Raw genomic sequence first — 22,184 nt, forward strand, 5'->3', positions numbered from 1 at the left:
ATCTCCTTAAAATTCTAAAGTCCTGCCCCTGAGCTTCCCAACCACACACAGTTGTAACATTTGCCAATGCTTTATAACTTGTGCCTTGCCTTTCTTTCTTCACCATTCAGCAATGAGGCAAGTATAATGGGGTCTACTCCTTTTAAAAGGCACCGGGGAATGGTCTAGTTAATTCACTACTGTGAGTTTTTTTCTTAAAATGAATAATCACTACCTTTGTTTGTGCCCTGCTTTGTTCCAGAAAGAATGTTAAGAGAGCTGTAATCATTACCTAATTGATTTTTCTCGCTCCCACACGCCCCTCCTCTTCTTTATAAGCTAACATCTTCGTGCTCATTGCATTTTAAATAAGGAGCAACCCATACATTCATATTTGTCAGGACAAAATTAGTCTCCCAAAAAGGGACGAAGCTTGATCCATTCATTCAACAAACATTTGTTGAGTTTCTGCCAACTAGATGGCCACGGTTCACACTTGGCCAACCTTTTCGTCCAGTGGGAAATACAAACAAGTAAACGGACCATTACAACAGAGTGAGGTGAATGCATGACAGAGAATTAGAGGATGCTCTGGAACGTGCAGAGGGAGTATCTCCTCCAAACGTGGGAGATCAGAGAAGCTGCCCATAAGTGAAGTTAGCTGAAAACTTGAGGAACTAATTGAAGGCAACATGGATAGCAATATCACCAAACCACCAGGTAGAGTCAAGCCAAACAGTGGATCCAAGTGAGAGATGACTTCTCGATTCAGATGTGACAAGTGCTTATCTTGCCACTGTGCCCATATTGGCCCACAGACTGGCCACAATTCATCCTAAACACTAGGTTCTATAACAGATTTCCGGTTCCCTTTTTTTCTAAATATATTCTGCTTTCTCCTGTCTTAATTTGTTATCTTAACCAGCCTCCCAGATACCAAGCATTTCAACTCAACCCAACAAGGGCCTATGTGGGAGGCACGGTGATAAATACAGGACATAAGGAAGGGAGGAACTGAGGCCCCACCACAAGGACCGCATAACCACAGACGCATAAAACTGAGAAAAGTCATGTGACCACCCACTGACCATTCCACACCCCACAAACCTTGCTGAGGTGACCTACCACTACCAATCCTGTTTATGAAACAAATATCCCCACTTTGAATTTATCCTAGGTTTGATGCATTTTCTGTGCCCTCCATCTGTCATATTGCAAAGACAGCAGACTACACTCCTGACGCCAAAGCCCCTTCCCTGAGAGTTGGATCCTTATCCTCTGTCCATTTGAGTATTCGTCCTAAAATGGTACATTTCCTGCTTCCAGAGAATACTGATCTTCTCTCCAATCATTTCTACATATCACTGTCCATATAAAACCGCAATACTGAGACCAAAGAAAAATAACCAGTTTTGACCATTTGCTCTTCCAAAAATCACTGAACATTCTACAAGCTAATTGAATGGTTGGATGAAATGACTTTTTAATGTCCCTTCCAATCCTGAGGTTTTATGATTCTATGACATAATTGGAGCCACTTCTCCTTGAGGGCTCTAGCTAAGAAAAGTTATCCTCGGCTAAGAAGTTATTGTAAAGGGAAAATGGGGTCAGTATTTCAATAATATTTGGTTTTTCAAAGTTTTCCAACATAACTTCACTGTCAACAGGCAAAGCTGCAGCCACATGTAGAAGTAAACCCGGCCCGGGCCATATTCTGTTGTATATTTTACAACCAAAGGCAGAGGGTTTTACTTCAAAAGATCAACGAAACATAAAATTTAACACACAAACCAAAAAAGAATGTTCTGAATGTTTTGGATTGTATGATACTTCCCATCTGAGGGTGCGGAATTATTTTTGCTATCCTTTCCAAATTGAATCTTAATTGTGTTTTGCGATCTGAGTACTAGAAAATACAAAAATTGTGCTCAGTCTTTTAGGCTTTTTGAATAATCTTTTTAGACATATAATGAGAGCTACGCCCACCCTCGTGTGCTACATAATCTCATACGTATCTTTGGTGCACCATACTTCATACATCCAAAATGGAGAATTTATCAATCAGATACATATCTTCCCAACAAGTATGTCAATTTGTGGTTCAAATTATCATTCAGGATGTAAAGAAGAGAAAGTCCCATCACTCAAGTCCTGCACCACAGATAGTATCTAAGCAAAAAGCACACCATAAGCATAAGTACACCATAAGCATCTTTGGTCTTCTGAGCTGATGTTCTCTTCCACTATTATGGAAATGGTCTGAAAGTTCCAGGCAGCTCCTGACAGCAAGAGATTAACCAACTGGGTTCGAATCCAACCTCTACCACTTCCTAGCTATGTGACCCAAAAATCAATTTAACTTCTCTAGACATTAGTTTCCTTATGGGGGGAGGGGGAAAGATATCACAACACCACCTTCCTCATAAGATTATTGACATACTTCAGTAATACCCTCACCTCCATCTCTAGTTCACCCTAACACTGGTTGCTTTGGAGAATTTTGGAAGGGCTACTGGAATGTAGGAAAACAAATATGGAGAAGCCACTCAGTCCTCAAAAGAAGGGTTTGCAATTCCTATGGCTCAATTGGTTGCGTCGCATTTAATTAAGTCTGGAATTCCAAGGACAAAAACAGAGCTTCCCAACAGGACACCAAAGACAAGGAAACACGTGGGATCAGAGTTGGAAAGTTCCTAAGAACATGCTCTTGAGGTCTGGGAGGGTAGCCACAAATCACACTTTGTTGCAATGGAGAAGGGACAGATTCTTCTATCCACTCTAAGAAATCTTTTCACATTGTCTCCCTCTCGATATTTCAGCTCTACTGCTAAATCCATGGTGAACCAACTCTGAACTCTGTATACATTTGAGCACACTGAGAGCGAGGAGAGAAGAGAGGCAGAGTCTGGCAACAGAAAGTGAGTGAGAATCACGACATAACTATGAACATCTCAGCGAACCATACCTTGTGTGTCTGGGGCCTATAGAGTTAACCCCTCCATTTTCCCCTGACTTATTCATTCGTTGCTGTTGTGTTTGGCTGAAAACTAAAACTGTCACCCAAGTAACATTGGTCTCCTTAGAAAGACAGGAACAACACAGCATCAGGAAACATAATGACCCTGTGAAAGGCAGCTGGTTTAGAACTTGTGAATCATTTTGAAATACCCAGACAAGCCACACCACATCAATACCACATGTAAATAAGACACACACAACCCCCCAAAATAAAGTGAAGACTTGCCAGAACTCTGGTTCTGCTTTCCCTGTCAGGTCTGCTGGGGAGGGACCGAGTGCTTTTGAAAATCATATTCCGAGTAAGGTGCCTGTTAGACAAGTGAAGACCTCTGGTCTTCAAACGGAAGATTCCTACCTTTCCAGGCCACACCCGCAGATGTGACTAACAGTTCACTGCCCTACTGGGAGGTACCTCGGTCCCAAGTACAGAGCAGGAAAGGCCCGAGTTGAGGTAGCTGGGGACGCCCGAAGCAATGAACGCCCGTGTCAGCAGACTAGCGGACCCGGAGCAGAGGAAATCACAGCTGCTGGCCATTCTGCCTTAAACTCAGGGAGTTATAAGTTAACGTGTTGCCTCTGGTCTCGACGTGAGGCTCTGGGCACTTTGGTTTCCTGTCCTCCTTCACATCCCGCCTTTGCTGCTCAAACACTGAATTCGGTGAAACCCAAAGCCAGTAGAGATTGGATACAAGTGCCCAATCTTCATTGCTCTCAAGTCCATCCCCTATGAAGGCTGAGTGCAGCTGGCCTGAGGCCAGGTGAGACCATACTTCATCCCCTCTCTCCAGCCTACCGTGATCTTCTTTCTCAAGGCTTTTTGTATCACCTCTCACTGCTGTCTCTTGAGGATTACTTCTATCTCCAGATCAAGAATTCCTTCGTTCTTCCACATGTTGGTATTTGCTGGAGTAGCGATCCTTGTCGCCAAGCTTTCCATTTCTCACGGGGATGTGCCGAAGGAGCCATTAGGTGATAATAGATAACTCACATGATCTCAACCAAGATTTTAGAACCTTGGTGGAAAAAAGTCTTGTTTATGGAAGCAGTGACTCTCCAAAGAGCCAGCACTCTGTGCACGCTACATATGAAGTCGTGGACACTAAGTGTGCATTTGTCTCCTCGCGGGCTGCAGAAAGGAGGTAACAGTGGGAAATCTGCCACCACCTCCCCCCGTAGGCAGCAGATCAGGAATGGTCTGTGCCCTGAGCATCCTGGATACGTGGTAGAGGTACAGGAGGAGAGGGGCTCTCAGCATCAACAGGGAGAGGACAGGGAGAGAAAAAGGTGCCATATGGGCAAAACTGCTTATGGCTGTCTGCACAGAGTGCTGCTTTCTGGTCCTTGTTACTGCGTGTCACTTTCGGCCACTCCACCCCCACTCTCTTTGCCAAAAGCCTCAACATTTCTAAGAGGTTCTGAATTATTGACAAACCTAGGGAAGATGCTTTGGAAAACATTAAGTACAAAAACAGACCTGAACAGCTAGTGCAAACACTCGGTCATTGGCAGTTTCCTTTTGAAGGCCAAAAGAGAAGAAGACGACGAAGGAAAGAAAAAAAAAAAAAAAAAAAAGCCTGCCTCTGCTAAATAATAATGATATTCACAGAACAAGAGACTCTGCAGCTCCAAAGTTCACAGTGTCTCCAGCTTTACTCACCCCTAGCCATCTTGCTCCTTTATTGGCAGCCTGTTGAATCTGGACTCTTTTGAGGGTGACATGGTAAACAGCTCCTTCCTCTACCTCTTCACCCCAGTCCTGAATCGAGCTCTGCCAGGGGATGGGATAAAGAGAAAGAAAAAGAGTATTTTTTTTTCCTCTCTGCTAACCACAATCTATCCCAGCTGCTTTACTGCTTACACCAGCACTCAGGGCACAAGACGGGCTGTTCAAAATAAATATTACAATCAGAGCAATACAAGACACATTGCGATAGAAGGAATGCTGAAATTTTCTTGGACCCCAGCCCTTTCCTGTGGTATCAAGATCCCTGGACTTTTCCGTGTAGTTATTTTTCCTACACTCACTCACACAACTTAGGGGGTTTTCTTAAGTCTTTTTTCCCCCCTCCTTCTTTAAGACATTATGATTTAATCCTGATTAACACCTCCCCCCACTTAAGTGAAAAGAAAAATAATTCGTTGGTACAAAGTCTGTACTACTTTTATAAGTGGCTCAGTTACTTGAGCATACTACATTTTAAACTCAGGCACAAACAAGTGTCTAAAACGCCAGGAGCCCTGACTCCCTTGGAAGTGAAACGCTCCCCGTGTCTTTTTCTCCTCTTGCTGTGCTGGGACCCAAAAAGTTAGCGGGGTTGGAGGTAAAAAGTGTTTATTTCCGGAAAAGAATCTGGCAAGTGCAGAAAAAGCAACACATCATCATGCAGCCGCAAGTAAAAGGCGTGCGCGACCCCCTGGACTTCCACGTCCCCAGCTACAGCCCGAGTGGTGTTAAAGAGCCGCCGGGGCGCGGGAGCGCTCCCGGGTTCACCCCGACTAACAGTCCTCTGTCCTTAAAAGTTTCCCTTTCCCGACAAACATCTGCCCCAGACACACCAGAGGCAACTGCCGACAAAGTAGGTGTCGTTGAAAAGAAGACACGCCGAGAGGAAAGCGTACAAAGCGGAGCGAGGCAGCCTCAGCTCCCAAGTAGGGGATCGGATGGCCCCGTCCGCTCCGAGAGAGTCCAAAACACACCCGGAGAAAGCGGCAGAAGATTCCCCACCAGAGAAGCCTCGGGAGAAGGCAGAGCTCTCTTTACCATTTTAGCTTGCCAAAGCAATTTCATTCTCAGTTTTCTCTTCGGTCCGCGGCCGCGGCATCCTGCGCCCCGCTCCGGGCCCAACGCGGTCTCGGCCGGCGCGCCCGCCGCGCCCCCAGCCCCACCGCCCGCGCGCCCGCCGCGCCCCGAGCGAGCACAGACCCGCGCGCTGCACCCGCCGCCGCCGCCGGTGCGCGCGACTCGGGCCACAAAGGGAGCGCGGCGAGCGAGGGCGCCGCAGACTCCTCCCCGCGCCGCTCCGCCGCTCCGTGATGTCAGGCTTTCCTGTTTGTGCTCCGAGCACACTCTCCCTTTCTCAAATCCCATGCATAAAGTTAGCATGCAGTAGTTTCTCCGGCCCCGAAGGCGATCGGGACACAAGCCTTTCAAGGTGCTCAGGTTTCCTAGACGGTCACCAGGTGCCAAGAAAGTACCGTGCGCGGTAGGGGGGGGGGGGGGGGGGCGGGGGGGTGTCCGAGTGTGTGTCCTCTTCCTTTGCTAAGAGATAAAGGGGGAGCGGGCAGAGCCAAAAGGATGGGAGGAGAGGGTCGGGAAAACTTTTGTTACCTACTGAATTTAGGTTAAATCAGAGCTGCCCCCAAAGAGAGGGGCAGTACTAGAAGCCAGGAAGTTTTTCATTAGGGCAAAAAAGAAACGGTCAGAGGATATTCCAAAACCCATGCCCAGGGGCCCTACCCGGTCGCGCATCAGCACGCTGCCAACAGGAAATTGCTCTGGACTTCTTTCTGCCACCCATTATGATAAGGCTCATCCACAGTAACTGGCCATCGTGGGTGGGAAGGGGACAAAGCAGAATAGGGTTTTGCTGGGGCTGACAGCGCGGAAAGTGGGCCATCAGTGGCCCTGGAGGTTCTGTGAGTCTTTGTGAGACAGCCATCAGTTGAGTTGTCCCTACTGTAGGGACACAGCGGGATAGTAACAGCAAGGACAGAGCCCTTCACGAGGAGACTGTTAGAGGGAGTTTTGTCATAACAGAAAGATCTACTACCAGGACAAAAGATTATAACATCTCTTAGATCCAGTTTTAATAAATCAACAGCATAATACCAGATGATAATGTAATCAAAATGGCACGTGACAGAATTCCATGCCAATTCCAAAAAAAAAAAAATCCTCAGAGCTCACATCTTATACTAGTTGAATTTAATCACCTTTCAATTTGTTTTTAAAGACCTCTCACTAATTGCCATGCTAAGGCATAAGGCTAGGATTTGGTTCATAATAAATATATCATGAACTGCAAAGCTAGAGAGTCATGTGTACCGATGTTCCCAGGAGAACAGAATAAATGACAGTGAAAACACATCAAGGAGAAACAAAAGGATTTGGGACATTCAAGAACATCTTGAAGTCACTCAGCCAAGTTCCTCTTATACAACGAGAACCTACCCAGCTCAGTAACTGTGGAGACAGTGAATGCTCTTTTTATGAAACTGAAGTGATTGTTTCTATAATTTAAAAAAAAAAAAAAAAAAAAAAAGGAACAGCACATAGACCAGATCCTCCTTGTGATCCGCAGGATAGAGTGTCCCCAGTGTCTAGAGGAAAATCATGTGGACGCCCTACCTGCCCCTCCTCCTTATGCCATCCTCAGGCCCCCGGTCCACCCTTAGAGGACCTACCTATTCCGTGATCTCAAAGACCTCAAGATGCACCTGAGGACAGTTAAGCCAGCCATTAGTTAATTTCACCACTACTGTAACCTGATTTGGGCTGTAAATTTGGAGATTACTGAAAAATTTTCACTTCAGGGACATCAAGCAGTTTCTCAGCCTTGCCTGTCCCGTGCAGCCTTCCCAGACAGGGCAGCTTATAATTCATAATGCTCCACTCCGGTTTCAGATCTTGTCACCCTCTTCTCCACCAATTCCCTGGCTGGCCACCTGGTGTATAGAGTGAAAACACAGGCTTCAAGGCAAGTGGATCCAGCTTCAAATCCACACTTACGTCGAGAGTGAAGTTGGAGGCACCTGGGTGGCTCAGTCGGCTAAGCATGCAACTCTTGACTTCAGCTCAGGTCATGATCTTACAGTTCGTGGGTTCGAGCCCTGCATCAGGCTCCTCACTGACAGTGCAGAGCCTGCTTGGGATTCTCCCTCTTCCTCTCTCCACCCCTTCCCTGCTTGTGCTCTCTCGGAAAAGAAACAAAAAGGAAAGAAAGAAAAAGAAAAAGAATGACCTTGGGCGCTACCTCCCTGAGCCTTAGTTTCCTCATCTGTAAAAAGGGACAAACATCTACCTCCTCACAGAGTTCGAAAAAGGATTAAATGAAATATGTACGCAAAGTATCTAGCAAATGGTAAGTAATCAAAAAGTTCTATTCCCTTATTATTGCATTTCTTCCCAAACTGTATTTTTTTCCAGACTCACTGAAAAGTTATATATGTATGCAGTGTGGGGAACCCTGAAATCATGTCTTCTTACTAAATTGCATTATAATTTCAGAGAGGTTTTCCAAGAATAACTTTTTATTTATATCTGATAATGTAGGTGATGTTGTTCAAATGCTTAACCACACACACACACACACACACACACATACACACACACACAGGTCTGGTTATACTAGATAGTGCATTAAGTGTTGCATTTTACAATTTTTAAAATATTCATTTAAAAATATTTCACCTGTAGGCAGCTCAGACAGTATTACCTTATTACACATACCTTTGGGTTAAAATACTCCTGGCAAATATGTGGGAAGGATAAACCAGTAAGCCATTTATAATTAAGTTTGAATTTATTTACCAGATTAGCTTGCCCATGATCTGGCAGGGTCCTAGAGGACAGGTCAAGTTTTGTTAAAAGGAGATCAGCAATGTTCTGTAATTTTCAGTGTATGAGTCTTTCATCTCTTTGGCTTAGTTTATTCCTAAGTTTTTATTCTTTTCGATGCTATTGTGAATGGGATTATTTTCTTAATTTCATTTTTGGACTGTTGGTTGTTCTTATATAGAAATGCAATTGATTTTTATACACTAATCTGGCATCCTATAACCTTATTGAATTCATTTATTCTAAAAATTCACTTGTGGACACAAATAAACGAAAATACATCTTGTGTTCATAGATTTGAAAACTTAATTATTGTTAAAATATCCATACTACCCCAAGAAATCTACAAATTCCATGCAATCCCTAACAAAAATGCAATAGCATTTTTTACAGAAATAGAAAAAAAACAATCCTAAAATTCATATGGAACCAGAAAGGACACTGAAAAGCCAAAGCAATCTTGAAAACAAAGAACAAAGTTGGAGGTGTCACATTTTCCAGTTTCAAAACATATTAATAAGCTATAGTAATCAAAACAGTGTGGAACTGGTATACGACAGACAAATAATGGACCAATGGAATCTAACAGAGAGCCCAGAAATAAACCCACACATATACAGTCAAGTGATCTTTGAAAAGGGTGCCAAGAACAAACAATGGGGAAAGGACAGTCTCTTCAACAAATGGTTCTGGGTAAACTGGATATCCACTAAACTCCTAGAATGCATAGAGGAAAAGCTTCATGACATTGGTCATGGCAATGGTTTCATGGATATGACACCAAAAGCACAGGCAACAAAAATGAAAATAGATGAGCAAGACTAGATCAAACTAAAAAGTTTCTATACAGCAAAGGAAACAATCAACAGAATGAAAAGGCAACATATCATATAGAAGAAAATATCTGCAAACAACATAGCTGATAAGGAGTTAAAATCCACAAGAAATAAGAAACTTCTACAAATCAACAAAACAAACAAATAAAATAATCCAATTTAAAAATGGCCAAAGGACTTGAATAAACATTTCTCCAAAGAAGAGATACAAATGGCCAACAGACATATGAAAAGATGCTCAACATGACTAATCATCAGGGAGACGCAAGTCAAAACCACAATAAGATATCACCTCACACCTATTAGGTGGCCATTATTCAAACAAACAAAGAAAAAAAACGTTGGCTGGGATGTGGAGAAAAGGGAAACTTTGTATACTGTTTGTAGGAATATAAATTGGTACAGCCATTATGGAAAACATTTCAGAGTTGACTCGATAAACTAAAAATAGAACTACCTCATGACCCAGCAATCCCACCCCTGGGTGTTCATCCTAAATAACTGAAACCAGGATCTCAAAGAGACATTTGCATTTCCACGTTCATTACAGCACTATTCATAATAGCCGAGACGTGGAAACAACCTAACCGTCCATCAATGGATGGATGAATGAAGAAAATGTGATATGTATATACCTACAACAGAATATTACTCAGCTGTAAAAAAGGAGGAAATCCTGTCATATGCCTACAACATGGATGGACCTTGAGAACATAATGCTAAGTGAAATAAGCCAGTCACAGAAGGACAAGTACTGCATGATTTCACTTACGTGAGCTATCGAAAATAGTCAGACTCCTAGAAGCAGAAAGTAACGGTGGTTCTTGTCAGCGACTGGGGGAAGGGAGAAATAGGGAGTTGCTGTTCAATGTGTATAAAGTTTCAGATATTCAAGATGAAAAAGTTCTGGAGATCTACTGTATAACATTGTGCTTACAGTTAACATTATGTACACTTAAAAATTTGGTGTGTTATCTATCCTTAAAGCATAGGATACTGCTAGGAATAGTTGCCTATTTGGTTGCCTATTTCTGTTGCCATATTTGGTGGTCACTGATAAGTCCGTAGCAATACAAGGATTCTAGGATGTCACAGGAGAGAAGGAAGATATATAGAAGAACGCCAAATTGGAGGACGAAACTTGCTTACTTTACAGTTTCACCAGAGCCAATAGAGAGCCGGTTAAGAGCAAATATAAGCAGGGGCACCTGGGAGGCTCAGTCAGTTAAGCGTCCAACTTCAGCTCAGGTCATGATCTCATAGTTCATGGGTTTGAGCCCCCCATCAGGCTCTGTACTGGCAGCTCAGAACCTGGAGCCTGCTTCAGATGCGCTCTCTCTCTCTCTCTCTCTCTCTCTCTCTCTCTCTCTCTCAAAAATAAATAAACATTAAAAAAAGAGAGCAAATATAAGTAGCAGATTCTTTAAGAGAATGTATCTACAAGTGGAAATACGTAGTTTACATATTCTCTTCATTCATGTATCTATTCACTGGCCTCTCTGACACCACACTTTCCTAGATTTTATTCTACCTCTCTGGCTGCAAGAAAAAGTGAAAAATACAAAAGCTATGTATACTTACATAGGCAGCATGCCACAGAGTAATACTTATGTGCCTGGCTAAATGAGGGGGCATCTGAGAGTCAGAGTTTGAATCTGAGTTCTAGAAGCTTCCAACCAAGTGTCTGACCCTCACTTCTCACAGCATGAGTGTCCTCATCTGTCCCCTTCAAGCTCATCATGAGTGTTAAATAAACTATACTACGTAAAACACCTAACATAATAAACCATGCTGTATAAAACACCTAATCGAGTTCTTGGGATATAAGAGGCCTTGAATAAAAATGCATCTCCTTCCCTCCCTACCCCCCACATGTTCCTGGCATGTTCTTTACAAGTTTGCTTGTTTCCTTGTTTTCTTGGATAATAAGTTGTAATGCATGACAGAAAAATAAAGGCAGTGCAAGTATAATGGACATTGTACGTGGAAATAAGTACTGACACACTTGTCTTGAAACTGGCAATATCAGCATAAGATGGTAAGAAATGGGAAGGCCTTGGTTTTGTCCTCAAAGTCAATGCCAGACTATAATGTCCTATGACCAAAAGTTTAGGGGTGCCTGGGTGGCTCAGTCAGTTGAGCATCCGACTTCAGCTCAGGTCATGATCTCGCAGTTTGTGAGTTCGAGCCCCACGTCAGGCTCTGTGCTGACAGCTCAGAGCCTGGAGCCTGCTTCGGTTTCTGTGTCTCCCTCTCTCTCTGCCCCTCCCCCGCTCATGCTCTGTCTCTCTCTCTCTCTGTGTCAAAAATAAAAAATAATAATAAAACATTAACAAAATTTTTTTTAAAGTTTAGAGGAAAAACAGTCCTAAGAAAACAATAACAACAACAACAAATATGGGAAGAAAACTAAAAAGTGAGAGGTCAGGATTCTCCTTCCACACCTTAGGAGTGCTGGGTGCTTATCACCTCTACTTGCCCACAGCCCTTACCTAAACAGATGAGTTTGAGAACCTTTCCCACTTTTGAGCAAAATCGATAATAGCCATTGTGCAATAGTTTATTTACAAACCATATCTTCCGCAATATGTAGTTCCCTAAAACTTTTTGGTAGGGGACATAAACACACGAATCTGCCAACTCTTGACTCCTTTCCTCCAACAACATCTATGTATTGTCAAACTGCAGACACCTTAATCCTTTCAACATCCCTATGAAATGCTTCTTCCTCTTCTCCAGTCTCGCAGGCTGTGTTGTTCATCAAAGAACTTTCCATAGTCATCTCCCCATAATCAGCAGGGTATCCTGCTATGGTTGTTCCTAGCTCTGCTAACCGGTGTTGCCCCATTCACCTACTCTTTGCTTGAGCTTTCAACCTTGCCTTGCAAAGGGTAAGAACCGGTCATGCTTGGTCAAAGATGATTTGCTTCCATTTTCTGAGGTCCCCAAGTAATTTTACTAATTATCATAGAGATACCATAAGTTAAAATTTTCAATGCTCTGTTATTAGGTTTTCTTATTTAGGCAAGTGAATTACAAGCTAGTTTTAGACAGACTCATTACAACTAAAGAAGAGGCTGCCATAGGAGGCAGAAAAGTGGAGACAGAAGAAACACAAACAAATAGCACAAGACAGATGGCAGGCGAAAGGCAAAGGACTCCTCTGACCATTACGGCAAACATTTTTCAACTAATAGTTTACCAATTGCTGGCAGTTACTCTTAATTGATGTTGATGATGCTTGCCTGAGGAAGAAGTTGGTTATTGGAATACTATTTGTAACTTGGGCTAATGAGCATGATTACCTCATCTAATTATAGATTTCTGTAAAAGAAAAAAGGACAACAGAGGTTTATTCACGTGGTTGAAAAGATCAAAACATGCAACAGTCAGCTCAGACATAACGCCCGGTCTGTGTGATAGATAATCAAACATCCTGCAAAGTGGAGAATGGGGGACCTGATGCCATGTAGGGCTTTGACCAAGATTCTGGAAGGAGCTTCTGGTCAATTAGCCTAATCGTACCTTGTTTCAGAGCTAAAGGAACATCCTTTTTCTGTAATAAAGGTAATGGAATAGTACTGAAAGCTCGAATGAACTAGAACTGCTGTAACATAGTGGCTAAGAGTGAGGGCTGCAGTCAGAAACACCTAGATTTGAGTCCTAGATCCATCACTCCTCTCTGAAGCAAGGTCTTTAACATCTCTAAATCCATACAAAATAGGGATACAAAACACCTTCCTCACTGGCCCATACTGAGAAGTAAATGAGATAATACACATCAAGGCTTTAGCACAGTATCCAGCACGGAGGTAAATTCTGAGCTAACATCGTCTGTTGTTATTCATCAGATCAACAATTCGCAAAAGCTAAAGGAGACTGATTATATTACAATTCAGACCCATACATCAAGTAACTCAAGATTTTGCAGTTTGAAGCTAAAACTTCATGATGCAGTGAACCTAGAAAGAACTCAAAGCCCCCACAAACTGTTCAGTCATTGAGTACCATTTACTGAGCTGCTACACAGCACAGAAAGATACCGTGCCTGGTATTCTTGCCCACCTCCTTCTACCTCCACATAGTGATATTTTTGAATCGCCATAACATCCCCTCCTATTCTTAAGTCCCTCTGATAGCTCCCCATTGTTAAGGATAAAAACCGAAATCCTTTTCATATTCCACAGGGTCTTGCCTAGGCTGGCCCCTGCCTACCTCTCCCGACTCCTCCCATGTACTTTACATACATGCTCTGAGCTCCAGCAACCCAGCCATCTTTCAATATCTTGACTATATCTGGTCCCGGTCCATGACAGAGGCTTTACACATGTGATTCTCCTTTTGGGGACATCCCTCCCTCTTCTCAAAGCTCTCCCAACTGGGTTAAATTCCCCCTCTTATGTGCTCTGATGGCACCATGTTCCTCTCTCTGTCACCACAGCCGTAATTTTACATTTCATTGTATGATCTTTTGATAAATATCTGTTTCCCCCAAACTCCATGAAGGCAAAGGTAATTAAATTCTTTCTCATCATTGTTTTCTAGTACCTCCCACAGCACCTAGCACATGATAGGTAAATAGATGTAAATAACTATGATCAATTGCTAGATACAGACACATAAAGCCACGCTGTACGTTCAGTAAGTGCTTTGTAATTGCTGCTGAGTGATATAAATAAATCTCAGATATTGTCTCTACCTTAAGGTTGTTTATACTCTGAAAGCAGAGAAAAGACATAAAAGGATAAAATGAAAAATTACCCATAGAGCCACAGATCAGCAAGTACAGATTAAGAGAACAGGGTCCACTGAGCGATGTGTCACTGAGAGGACACCAACAACCTCGATCAGGAGGCACTCATTCATAAAGGACTCACAGATAATTACAGTTTTTATTGAGATTGTGTTAACCACCACTTTGAAGACAAAGAGAAACATGAACTAGGAGGAAGAAGTGGAGGACTTTCAGTAGGAGAGATGGCAGGTCAAAGGATGGTATTTGGTTGGAGAAGAGACCCAGACAGTCAAGAGACATGAGGTTTGGGTAAAGTACCCAGGTGGCAGAGATTCTTGCATTTTTTGTAAGAGAATATCGAAATGATACAACAGAGGGTGAACAAGGCGATTGTAATACTTGTCCACAGGTGAGTCGGGGATCGGTGGGGAGACAGCTCGGAGGTAGAGCGATCTGATAGGAAGCAATAAGGTAAAGTACATGCCAAACAGCTAACACCGAGGCTGAGGCCAGGGCTTTGAACTAAAGAAATGAATCAGGGTTGACGTTTTGGAAAAATGAATGTTGCAGCTTAATGATAGGCAGCGTGTTGCAATGAAATGAGAGGGGAAAGAACAGACCTGCAAGAATGCCTTTAAGAATGGCACACTGGGATTGTCAAGGGGACATTAAAATAGAGAGAAAATGGGAAGGACATTCTGCTTTGGGGAAAAAAAAATATTACCAGTTCAGATCTGGGGGGAAAGAAAAAAAAGATATTGAAGAGTGATAGGAAGGAAAGATAAAGACTAGAAATGAAGAAAGTAGTTGCAAGTTAGTAATGTATACAGGAAGTTGTCTGAAAGCATGAATTCACATGATTCCTCCTCAGTGGAGAAGCAGAATCTAAACAGTGTCAAGATGCACCCACAACTGAACACCAAACAAAAATAACCAGAGAGAAGAGCAAGAGGGAAAGAAAAAACAAGTAGAGCTTGAGTTATGGAAACTAACGCTGAAGGGAAGCTCATTGTGACTAAAACTTCTCAAATACATGAAAGTCAGACTTGGAATACAGTCAGTGGACTGTAGAATACTTCAAATGATAAGCAGTTTATCTTCTGTCATTATCGCAAGAAGCTATACATATTTTTAAGAGGGTTTTCCCTGTGTAAAAACATACAATTTTTTTTAAAAAAAACTTATCACCGGTTATTCTATTCTGTGACACTCTTCAATAAAATGTAACCAAAGTTAATTGAAAGTCTTACTGTGGTCAGTTACATAACACCAGGATTGCTGAATAGCTTAAATGCAGTGTTTTCCCAGAAATATTTGTCTTTTGGACGAAACCAAGAATGGAAAGTTTCTGCCTTAAAGGAGAACTTTTGAGAAGGTGGAAAGAAAAGAAAACCATATATAACAGACATATGACTTTTAACAACAATTAACCAATATGCTGCAAATAGAGGAACTACTCACACAGAAACACACAAAAACACAAAGAAAAGTGAATTTTACCGCTTTAGAGAGTTGATTGTGGATTGTATATCAATTAGATAATGTCTTTTTAAAAAATCAGAAAATATCTCATAGATTGCCTTTGCCAGGAACAAATGTAGGCACATCTTTGGTTCTTATTACTTTCGTGTTAAGCCGGAAGAGTCAATTCAGGCTAACCCATACTGATTCTGCTTTGTGTAAGACATGAAGTGAGGTCTACAGGACGAAAATGTGTTTCATTTGGGGCAGGAGAGGGGGTGGAGTTATTACCTTGGTTTATTCAGGATCTTCTAGATAGGCGAATAGCTGCTGCTCTAGAAAGCTGCCCATAGCCCTCACTCCTACCCTGGTCTTCCCTCAAAGATAATGTGCGTGCACGTGTACATGCCTGTGTGTGTTGCAGAATGAGGAGTTTGGGGTGGATGTAGGGCAAGGTGGAATATTAGGTGGTGTATGTGTGTTGTAGGAGGAAGAACTGGTAGGTTGGCCTTCATCTTGAACTTTAATCACAAAAGATGACTTCTCTCCGAAATAACAGAAGGGCACTGTAAAGAAATGACGACACAATTGTCAGTTACGTAGCAACCTTATGACAAAACAAGTAAGATACTTTGTTCCTGTAACCAAATAGGTCACATATTTTACATTATACAAAGGAACTTCTCTCCTGTGACTGGCCAGGACTCCCTCCTATGAAATTAGCACACCCTGTGTCTCAGGAAACCACACCACCCTTGGCTGAAGTCTGTATGATCTTAGCATGAAGACCAGCAGGTGTTCTTGGCATACGAGCCCAACTTGCGCTAAGTTTGCGGCCTTCCCCACCTGAAAAGGCTTGCAGGTAAAGTGGGGGTTGGGTGAGCAGTGAGAAATCCCTCAATCTGATTAGTTCTTAAATCTATACCAGACTCAAGCTGCCCTAAGAAGGTACAATATATTTAGCAGGTTAGCAATTGGGACATAGGCTTGGATGCTTGTAACAGAGTTTATAACGATTGATTGATTGATTGCAAAAAAAAAAAAAAAGAAAAAAGAAGATGGTTTTATTAAAGCATGGGGACAGAGCCCATGGGCAGAAAGAGCTGCCAAATTTATAACATTTTAAACAAGAAGGACTTCTATTTCTCTCTTGTAAAACAGTCCGGAGATAGGCAGTCCAGGCCTGGTGTGGCAACTTTGCTCTGTGAGATCACAGTCAGAGCCAGGCTTTTTCTATCTTACCGTTTCACCGTCGAGGATGAGGCCCTGGTCCACATGGTTCACTGTCATGATGAAATTCTGGGAGGTCCAATTTTGTCCTGGAATCCTTGGAACCTACACCCACAGTGAATTTAATCTCTTTCCAGGACATAGAACTCATTGTAAGGCCTTCTGTACCTTCTTAGGCCTGTGCCTATAGGACTCAGGGAATTGTGCCCAGAAAAAATGATCTCTAAGGTGAGACCTGAAAGCCGAGATAGAATTAGAAGTAGTAGAAGAATGGGGTGCAGGCAGAGGAGAGACCAATCCAGGCAGAAGGAACAGAATTGGGGAAGGCCCTAGACTCAGAGGAATCACAGATCAAACACTAGGTCGCAAAACATGCCAAATAAGCTGTTCGTTTTTCCTTATAAAGAAGTAGTGCCTGCTATATCTTCACTTTGTGAGCACTAATTCATCTTACTAGCATAATGTACCAACTGGATGCATGTCCCTTGGAAACACGAGGCATGCTTTTGTTTTATTTTATGTAATCCCATAATCCCTCAAATGATCCTCCGTGAAGGGTCAGGTAAATAAATAACTATTTTAATGACTTTAATAGAGCACATCCTATGTGTAAAGCCCTGAATTGCACATACTGGCCCTGGATCTAAACTGAGGGAGGCAAACAAGCAAACAAACAAAGTAAGCAGGCGAGAGGGGAGGGTGTGATTACGGACTTCTGTGGAACCATCCAGACTAAATTCCAAGTCAGAATGCTAGCATTACAGTTTGTCCCACTTAGAACGGCCATCCTAGCACACCCCAGGTAAAAGTCTGGCACATATCTGGGGGCAAGAATACAGGCTGGATGGAAGGGCATCTTTCAAGCCCCACCTTGGAAATACTCAGTGTTAGCGCTATATCCGATCAGGGAATGGGAGAGAAGACCAGACAGTGGGCTCTCTTTTAAGGGAAGAAAGAGCAACTTTAGATACTAAAGACTGTGAGCCTCCTGAAAACTTTAAGTATGAATGAAATTCCCAGATGGCGGGGAAGGGGTTTAGGGAAGCAGGGCAGAAGCGAAGAGAACAATCCGAGCAGGAGGAAAGGTTTGACCCCAAGCTTAGAAGTCAAATGTGAGGTCATCACAGAGCAGGCAGAGAGAAGGAGGCCACCCAGCCCAGCCCAGCCACACCACCTGGGCACGTGTGCCCACTGCACCCCTTGCTCACTGTCTCCCCACAGCATTCCCTAAGTCGTACTGACAGAAATAGGCAACTTCATCTAGCGTAGACTATCCAAGCCTCTCTGTGCTAGGGTCGTTTATTTGAGGTTCACATGCCTTGGGGTAGGTCGAGATTATGGACGGTTTAGTCACCATGGCATGAGTATCACCAATTTGAAGGCATCAGTGTTTTGGTGTTGATAACTGGCTAGCGCTTTCCATCATTACAATTTGCAGAGTGATTTTACACGAATCAGTTCCCTTATCTTCACAACAACCCCAGAAGTAGAAGTACTATCGCCATTTTATAACCTAAGAAACTGAAATGTCAAGACTACGGAGACAATGGAAATGCAAGAGTCATGTCTTCGGCCCAAGTCTTTTGACTCCAAACATCATGCTATTTTCAGAAGAGTACACGTTACACTTACCGTGATGAGCACTGAATAACCTATAGAACTGATGAATCACTATGCTGCACACCTGAAACTCACACTATATGTTAACTACACTGGAATTAAAATTTTTTTAAATAACAGAAAATAACAAAATAACATAAAAATATACCTTTTTTCTTAGAACATTTGTTTGCCTCTTTGCTGTTGCTTCTATTATTTAGGACTTTTGGCACCTTATAAAGTACAATAGTTCCTCATACCCATTAGTAATCAGAGGTAGGTACATGCACACTGTTGCCGGTACTAAGAATTCTGTCCTTCCCGGCTCTTTCATGAGTGTCTAATCTTTTTCATTCCCAGTGCCACTATCCTGATTCAGGATTGTACTGCCTGGCATGATGGCCCCATTTGTTCATTCATACAACCATGCAGGCAGCCGCTATGCCCCAGGTACTGAGCTAAGTGTTGGACATGCCGTGGGGATCAACACAGAGTCTCTGCTTTCAAAGAACTTACAGTCTAGGGAGGAGAGAGACAGGTAAATAAGACCTTACCAAGAATGTGAGAAGGCTATAATGGAGCAGCCACATGGCAGGGCCCCTGGCATCAAGTAGAGGCGCCTGTTCTAGAGTCATGGAGTCAGGGATGTCTAAAACTGAGACTTTAATGGAAAGGAAGCAAAAGTCAGCTGATGAGAAAGGAGAAAAACGCTCAGTTCAGGAAGAAGAATGGCATGAATGTTGAGAATAACAAAGCAATTTCACAGACGAAACTGAGTATGGTTTGATCTGCTGGAAGGATGAGTACAGTGGAGAAGGGTAGTTAAGAGGCAAGGTTGACGTCAGATTAGGAAAGCTTGGGAGCCATGTTGAAGTGTCTGGACTTGATCCTGGGGCAGTGGAGACCATCGAAGGGTTCCACACAGCAGCATTACATGAGAGACTCGTATTTTGTTTTTATTTTTTTTTAATGTTTTTGTTTATTTTTGACAGAGACAGAGCGTGAACGGGAGAGGGGCAGAGAATGAGAGACACGGAATCTAAAGCAGGCTCCAGGCTCCGAGCTGTCAGTACAGAACCCGATGCGGGGCTCAAACTCACCAACCGTGAGATCATGACCTGAGCCCAAGTTGGACCCTTAACCAACTGAGCCACTCAGGCGCCCCAAGAGATTTGTATTTTAAGAAGATCTGACTGTGATAGGGAGAAAGAATTCGAGGGACATCGCCCCCATAGAAATACAATGTGAGCCACTTACATAATTTTAACTTTTCTAGAGGCCACATTAAAAACATAAAAAGAAACAGGTGAAATTAGTATTTTATTAATTAACTTAATTATGCTAATTTTCACATTATAGTTTATTTAACCTACAGTGTTAGGGGTGTGGACAAAAGTGTATTTGGGAAGAGGAAGAGAAGAAATCTGTTACAGGTAAGGACTCACTTAACTTTAGTCCATTTTACACACTAGCATCAAACTAATCTTCCTCAAATACAGCTCTCATGAAGATACTCCCTTGTTTTAACTTTTCCCATTTTTTACCTTTTGCCTGCCAAATAAAGCCCCAACTCCTTAGCCAGCAAGGGACCCTGCCCTCTCTCCAGCATCTCCATCCTCCCCTCTGCACAGCTGGGCCTCTTCACTCCCACCTGCAGACCCGACATCCAAGGGCAGTCGTGACCTTCTGCAGAAGGAACGAGAAGAGCTCCGCTCAGCGCTCTGGAATGGAGCAACTAGCCACTCCCACTGCTGGGAAGGCCCCGTGTTGCAGGTCTGACTCCCGGCTGGGAAATCTGCCCGGTCCCTTTGGGGTGGGGGCCCCGCTTCTTGCTTTCCATTCCATTCTTTCCTCTTTCCAGAGCTTGGAAGTCTGCCTGTAAACCTGAGTGTGGCAGCTGGAGCCTCCTAACTGCTGACACACTTTCTTATTCCCTCACTCCTGATCACATTTCTCAGTGCCACCTGTTGTATATGTCCCAGTACGAGTACCTCCCAACCTGGAGATTTGTCACCTACCTCGCAATACCAGCTCTCCTGCCTAGGTGACTGCCTGTCATCTGTTGTCGTATTCCCACGCCGATCCCTTCCAATGCCTTGTCTGTCAGCCCAGACTCCTTCTCCTCCTGCCCTGGCCCTGTGGGCAGGTCTAGCCTCTGCCAGTTCACCATCTTTGGCAGTGAGCCAGGCTATTTCTAGCAATGTCGTGAGCTGGACAATTGACTTTCAAGGCCTTGCAGATTAGCGCCCCACCTACCACTGAAGCATCTTTCTCGCTACCCTTCTGTACCCTTTACTCCAGTCAAAATAATTTAATCATTGTTTGTTATTCATGCCTCATGCTAAATACCTCCCTGATAGAGTCCTGCCAACCGCTCAGCCTGGAAAGGGCCTTCTCCCATTCCATCCCCATTGACTGAGGAATTCTTCATAAATACTAAGTCCAAAAATACGACAATCATAATCTCCTCCCCACCCTGACTGGAAATTACATTTCCCCCCTCTGAACTCCTGTGGCTCATTATCTGGGCTTCAATTATGGATTTTATTGCATTCCTACTTGTTTTAAATGTCTTATCTTTCTAAGACTATAAATAAACATCTTGGGAATAAGATCCATGTCTGATTACTTAGCAAAGCAAAATAGGAGAGAGGGAAAGCGGGAAAGAGAGATTTGGCTTAATTTTGCAAAATGAGTAATGGTCCATCAAGGATTATAACTGAAGAAGCTCACACTTTCAAGTGCCTGCTTAGCATCCTTAATCAAATCATTCCTGAAACATAGGGGATAAGGGCTCCTTGTCCCTGTAGACTTTAAGGAAATTCACTGAGAATCCCTTAGCTAATAATATTATTCTATATATATATGTTCCTTATTTTCTTCCCTTTTGCCTCTCTTCTTGGAGTTATTACTTTTAATCTCCTCCCACCCTGCCTCCCTCTTTCTTTCTTGGTCTCCCCCTCCCTCACCCCAACGTTCCATGGCTCCCCAAAACAGAGCTGGGATAAATTCATTCACCCGGCTCAGATCCCTTCCGTCCTTCCTTCGGGCACTTACCAGGTCCACAAGTGCGATTAAGGGGGCACGGCAGCTTTCCCCACTGACACAAGGAAACTCAAGGACCCAGGGAATACAGCTACTCCCTCCACTGGCTATCTTTTAAAAATTCAATGGTAGTGGGGAAGGCATGGACTCACAAGTGTTTCTGTTTATGATTAAGGTGGGCAAAGTGACGTCTAGCACCCTGCAGAAAACTCAGCCTCTTGTACACCGTATGGCAGGTGCATCTAGACACGGAGACCTGACTGCATCCTCATTTTGCCAAGGTCTGTGCCACAGTGTGGTGGGAATGAGTTTAGCAGATTGTTCATCATTATTTGTACTCACTTCCCAGCTTTCTTCTTAGGAGCTCCAGACACTTTGGAAAATATGACAACAATCTCACCCAATCCCTGTACGGTAACGACAGCACACTATAAAATAAAATAATTATAATCCACCCACCAAATGTCTGTACTACCTGCAGTATTCTCTAATATTGGACATCTGAGTGGCTTTCATGTCTAATTTTCCTGTTCAACTGTAAAAATATAGTGTCAAATCCTAGGCCATGATCAGGAGTCCTATGATGCCAGCCAGACGTCAAAATACGGGATTTTATGAAGAAGCATTTAACAATGCTGAAACATGCTTCAAAGTGCTTTCAAGTGGTTAATCATTCCCCTCTGGTTCCGCATCTGGATGATGAGTTCCATTTCCCTGATGAAGC

At 43.1% G+C, this 22,184-nt stretch overlaps 1 protein-coding gene and 1 long non-coding RNA gene across 6 annotated transcripts in view; one reads left to right on the plus strand and one right to left on the minus strand.

Moving 5' to 3' along the window:
* Nucleotides 1-22,184, minus strand: part of RGL1 (ral guanine nucleotide dissociation stimulator like 1) — a 253,629-nt gene that overhangs the window by 117,892 nt on the left and 113,553 nt on the right. For 3 of the 5 annotated variants that reach the window (XM_007096227.3, XM_042975481.1, XM_042975483.1), the window contains one exon: nt 4,655-4,765. The exons of 1 other annotated variant lie outside the window; for it this stretch is intronic. In XM_007096227.3, coding sequence (XP_007096289.2) covers nt 4,655-4,765 — 111 coding nt within the window. Of the gene's footprint in view, nt 1-4,654; nt 4,766-5,758; nt 5,856-22,184 lie in introns of those variants that run through there. One more of the 5 variants, XM_042975484.1, reaches the window with a different exon arrangement.
* On the plus strand, nt 16,271-21,809 carry LOC122235731. The gene is made up of 3 exons (XR_006213749.1): nt 16,271-16,448; nt 19,980-20,188; nt 21,636-21,809. It is a non-coding gene; the product is annotated as an uncharacterized LOC122235731 (long non-coding RNA).

The sequence above is a fragment of the Panthera tigris genome, chromosome F3, assembly GCF_018350195.1.
Source record: "Panthera tigris isolate Pti1 chromosome F3, P.tigris_Pti1_mat1.1, whole genome shotgun sequence".
NCBI lineage: Eukaryota > Metazoa > Chordata > Mammalia > Carnivora > Felidae > Panthera > Panthera tigris.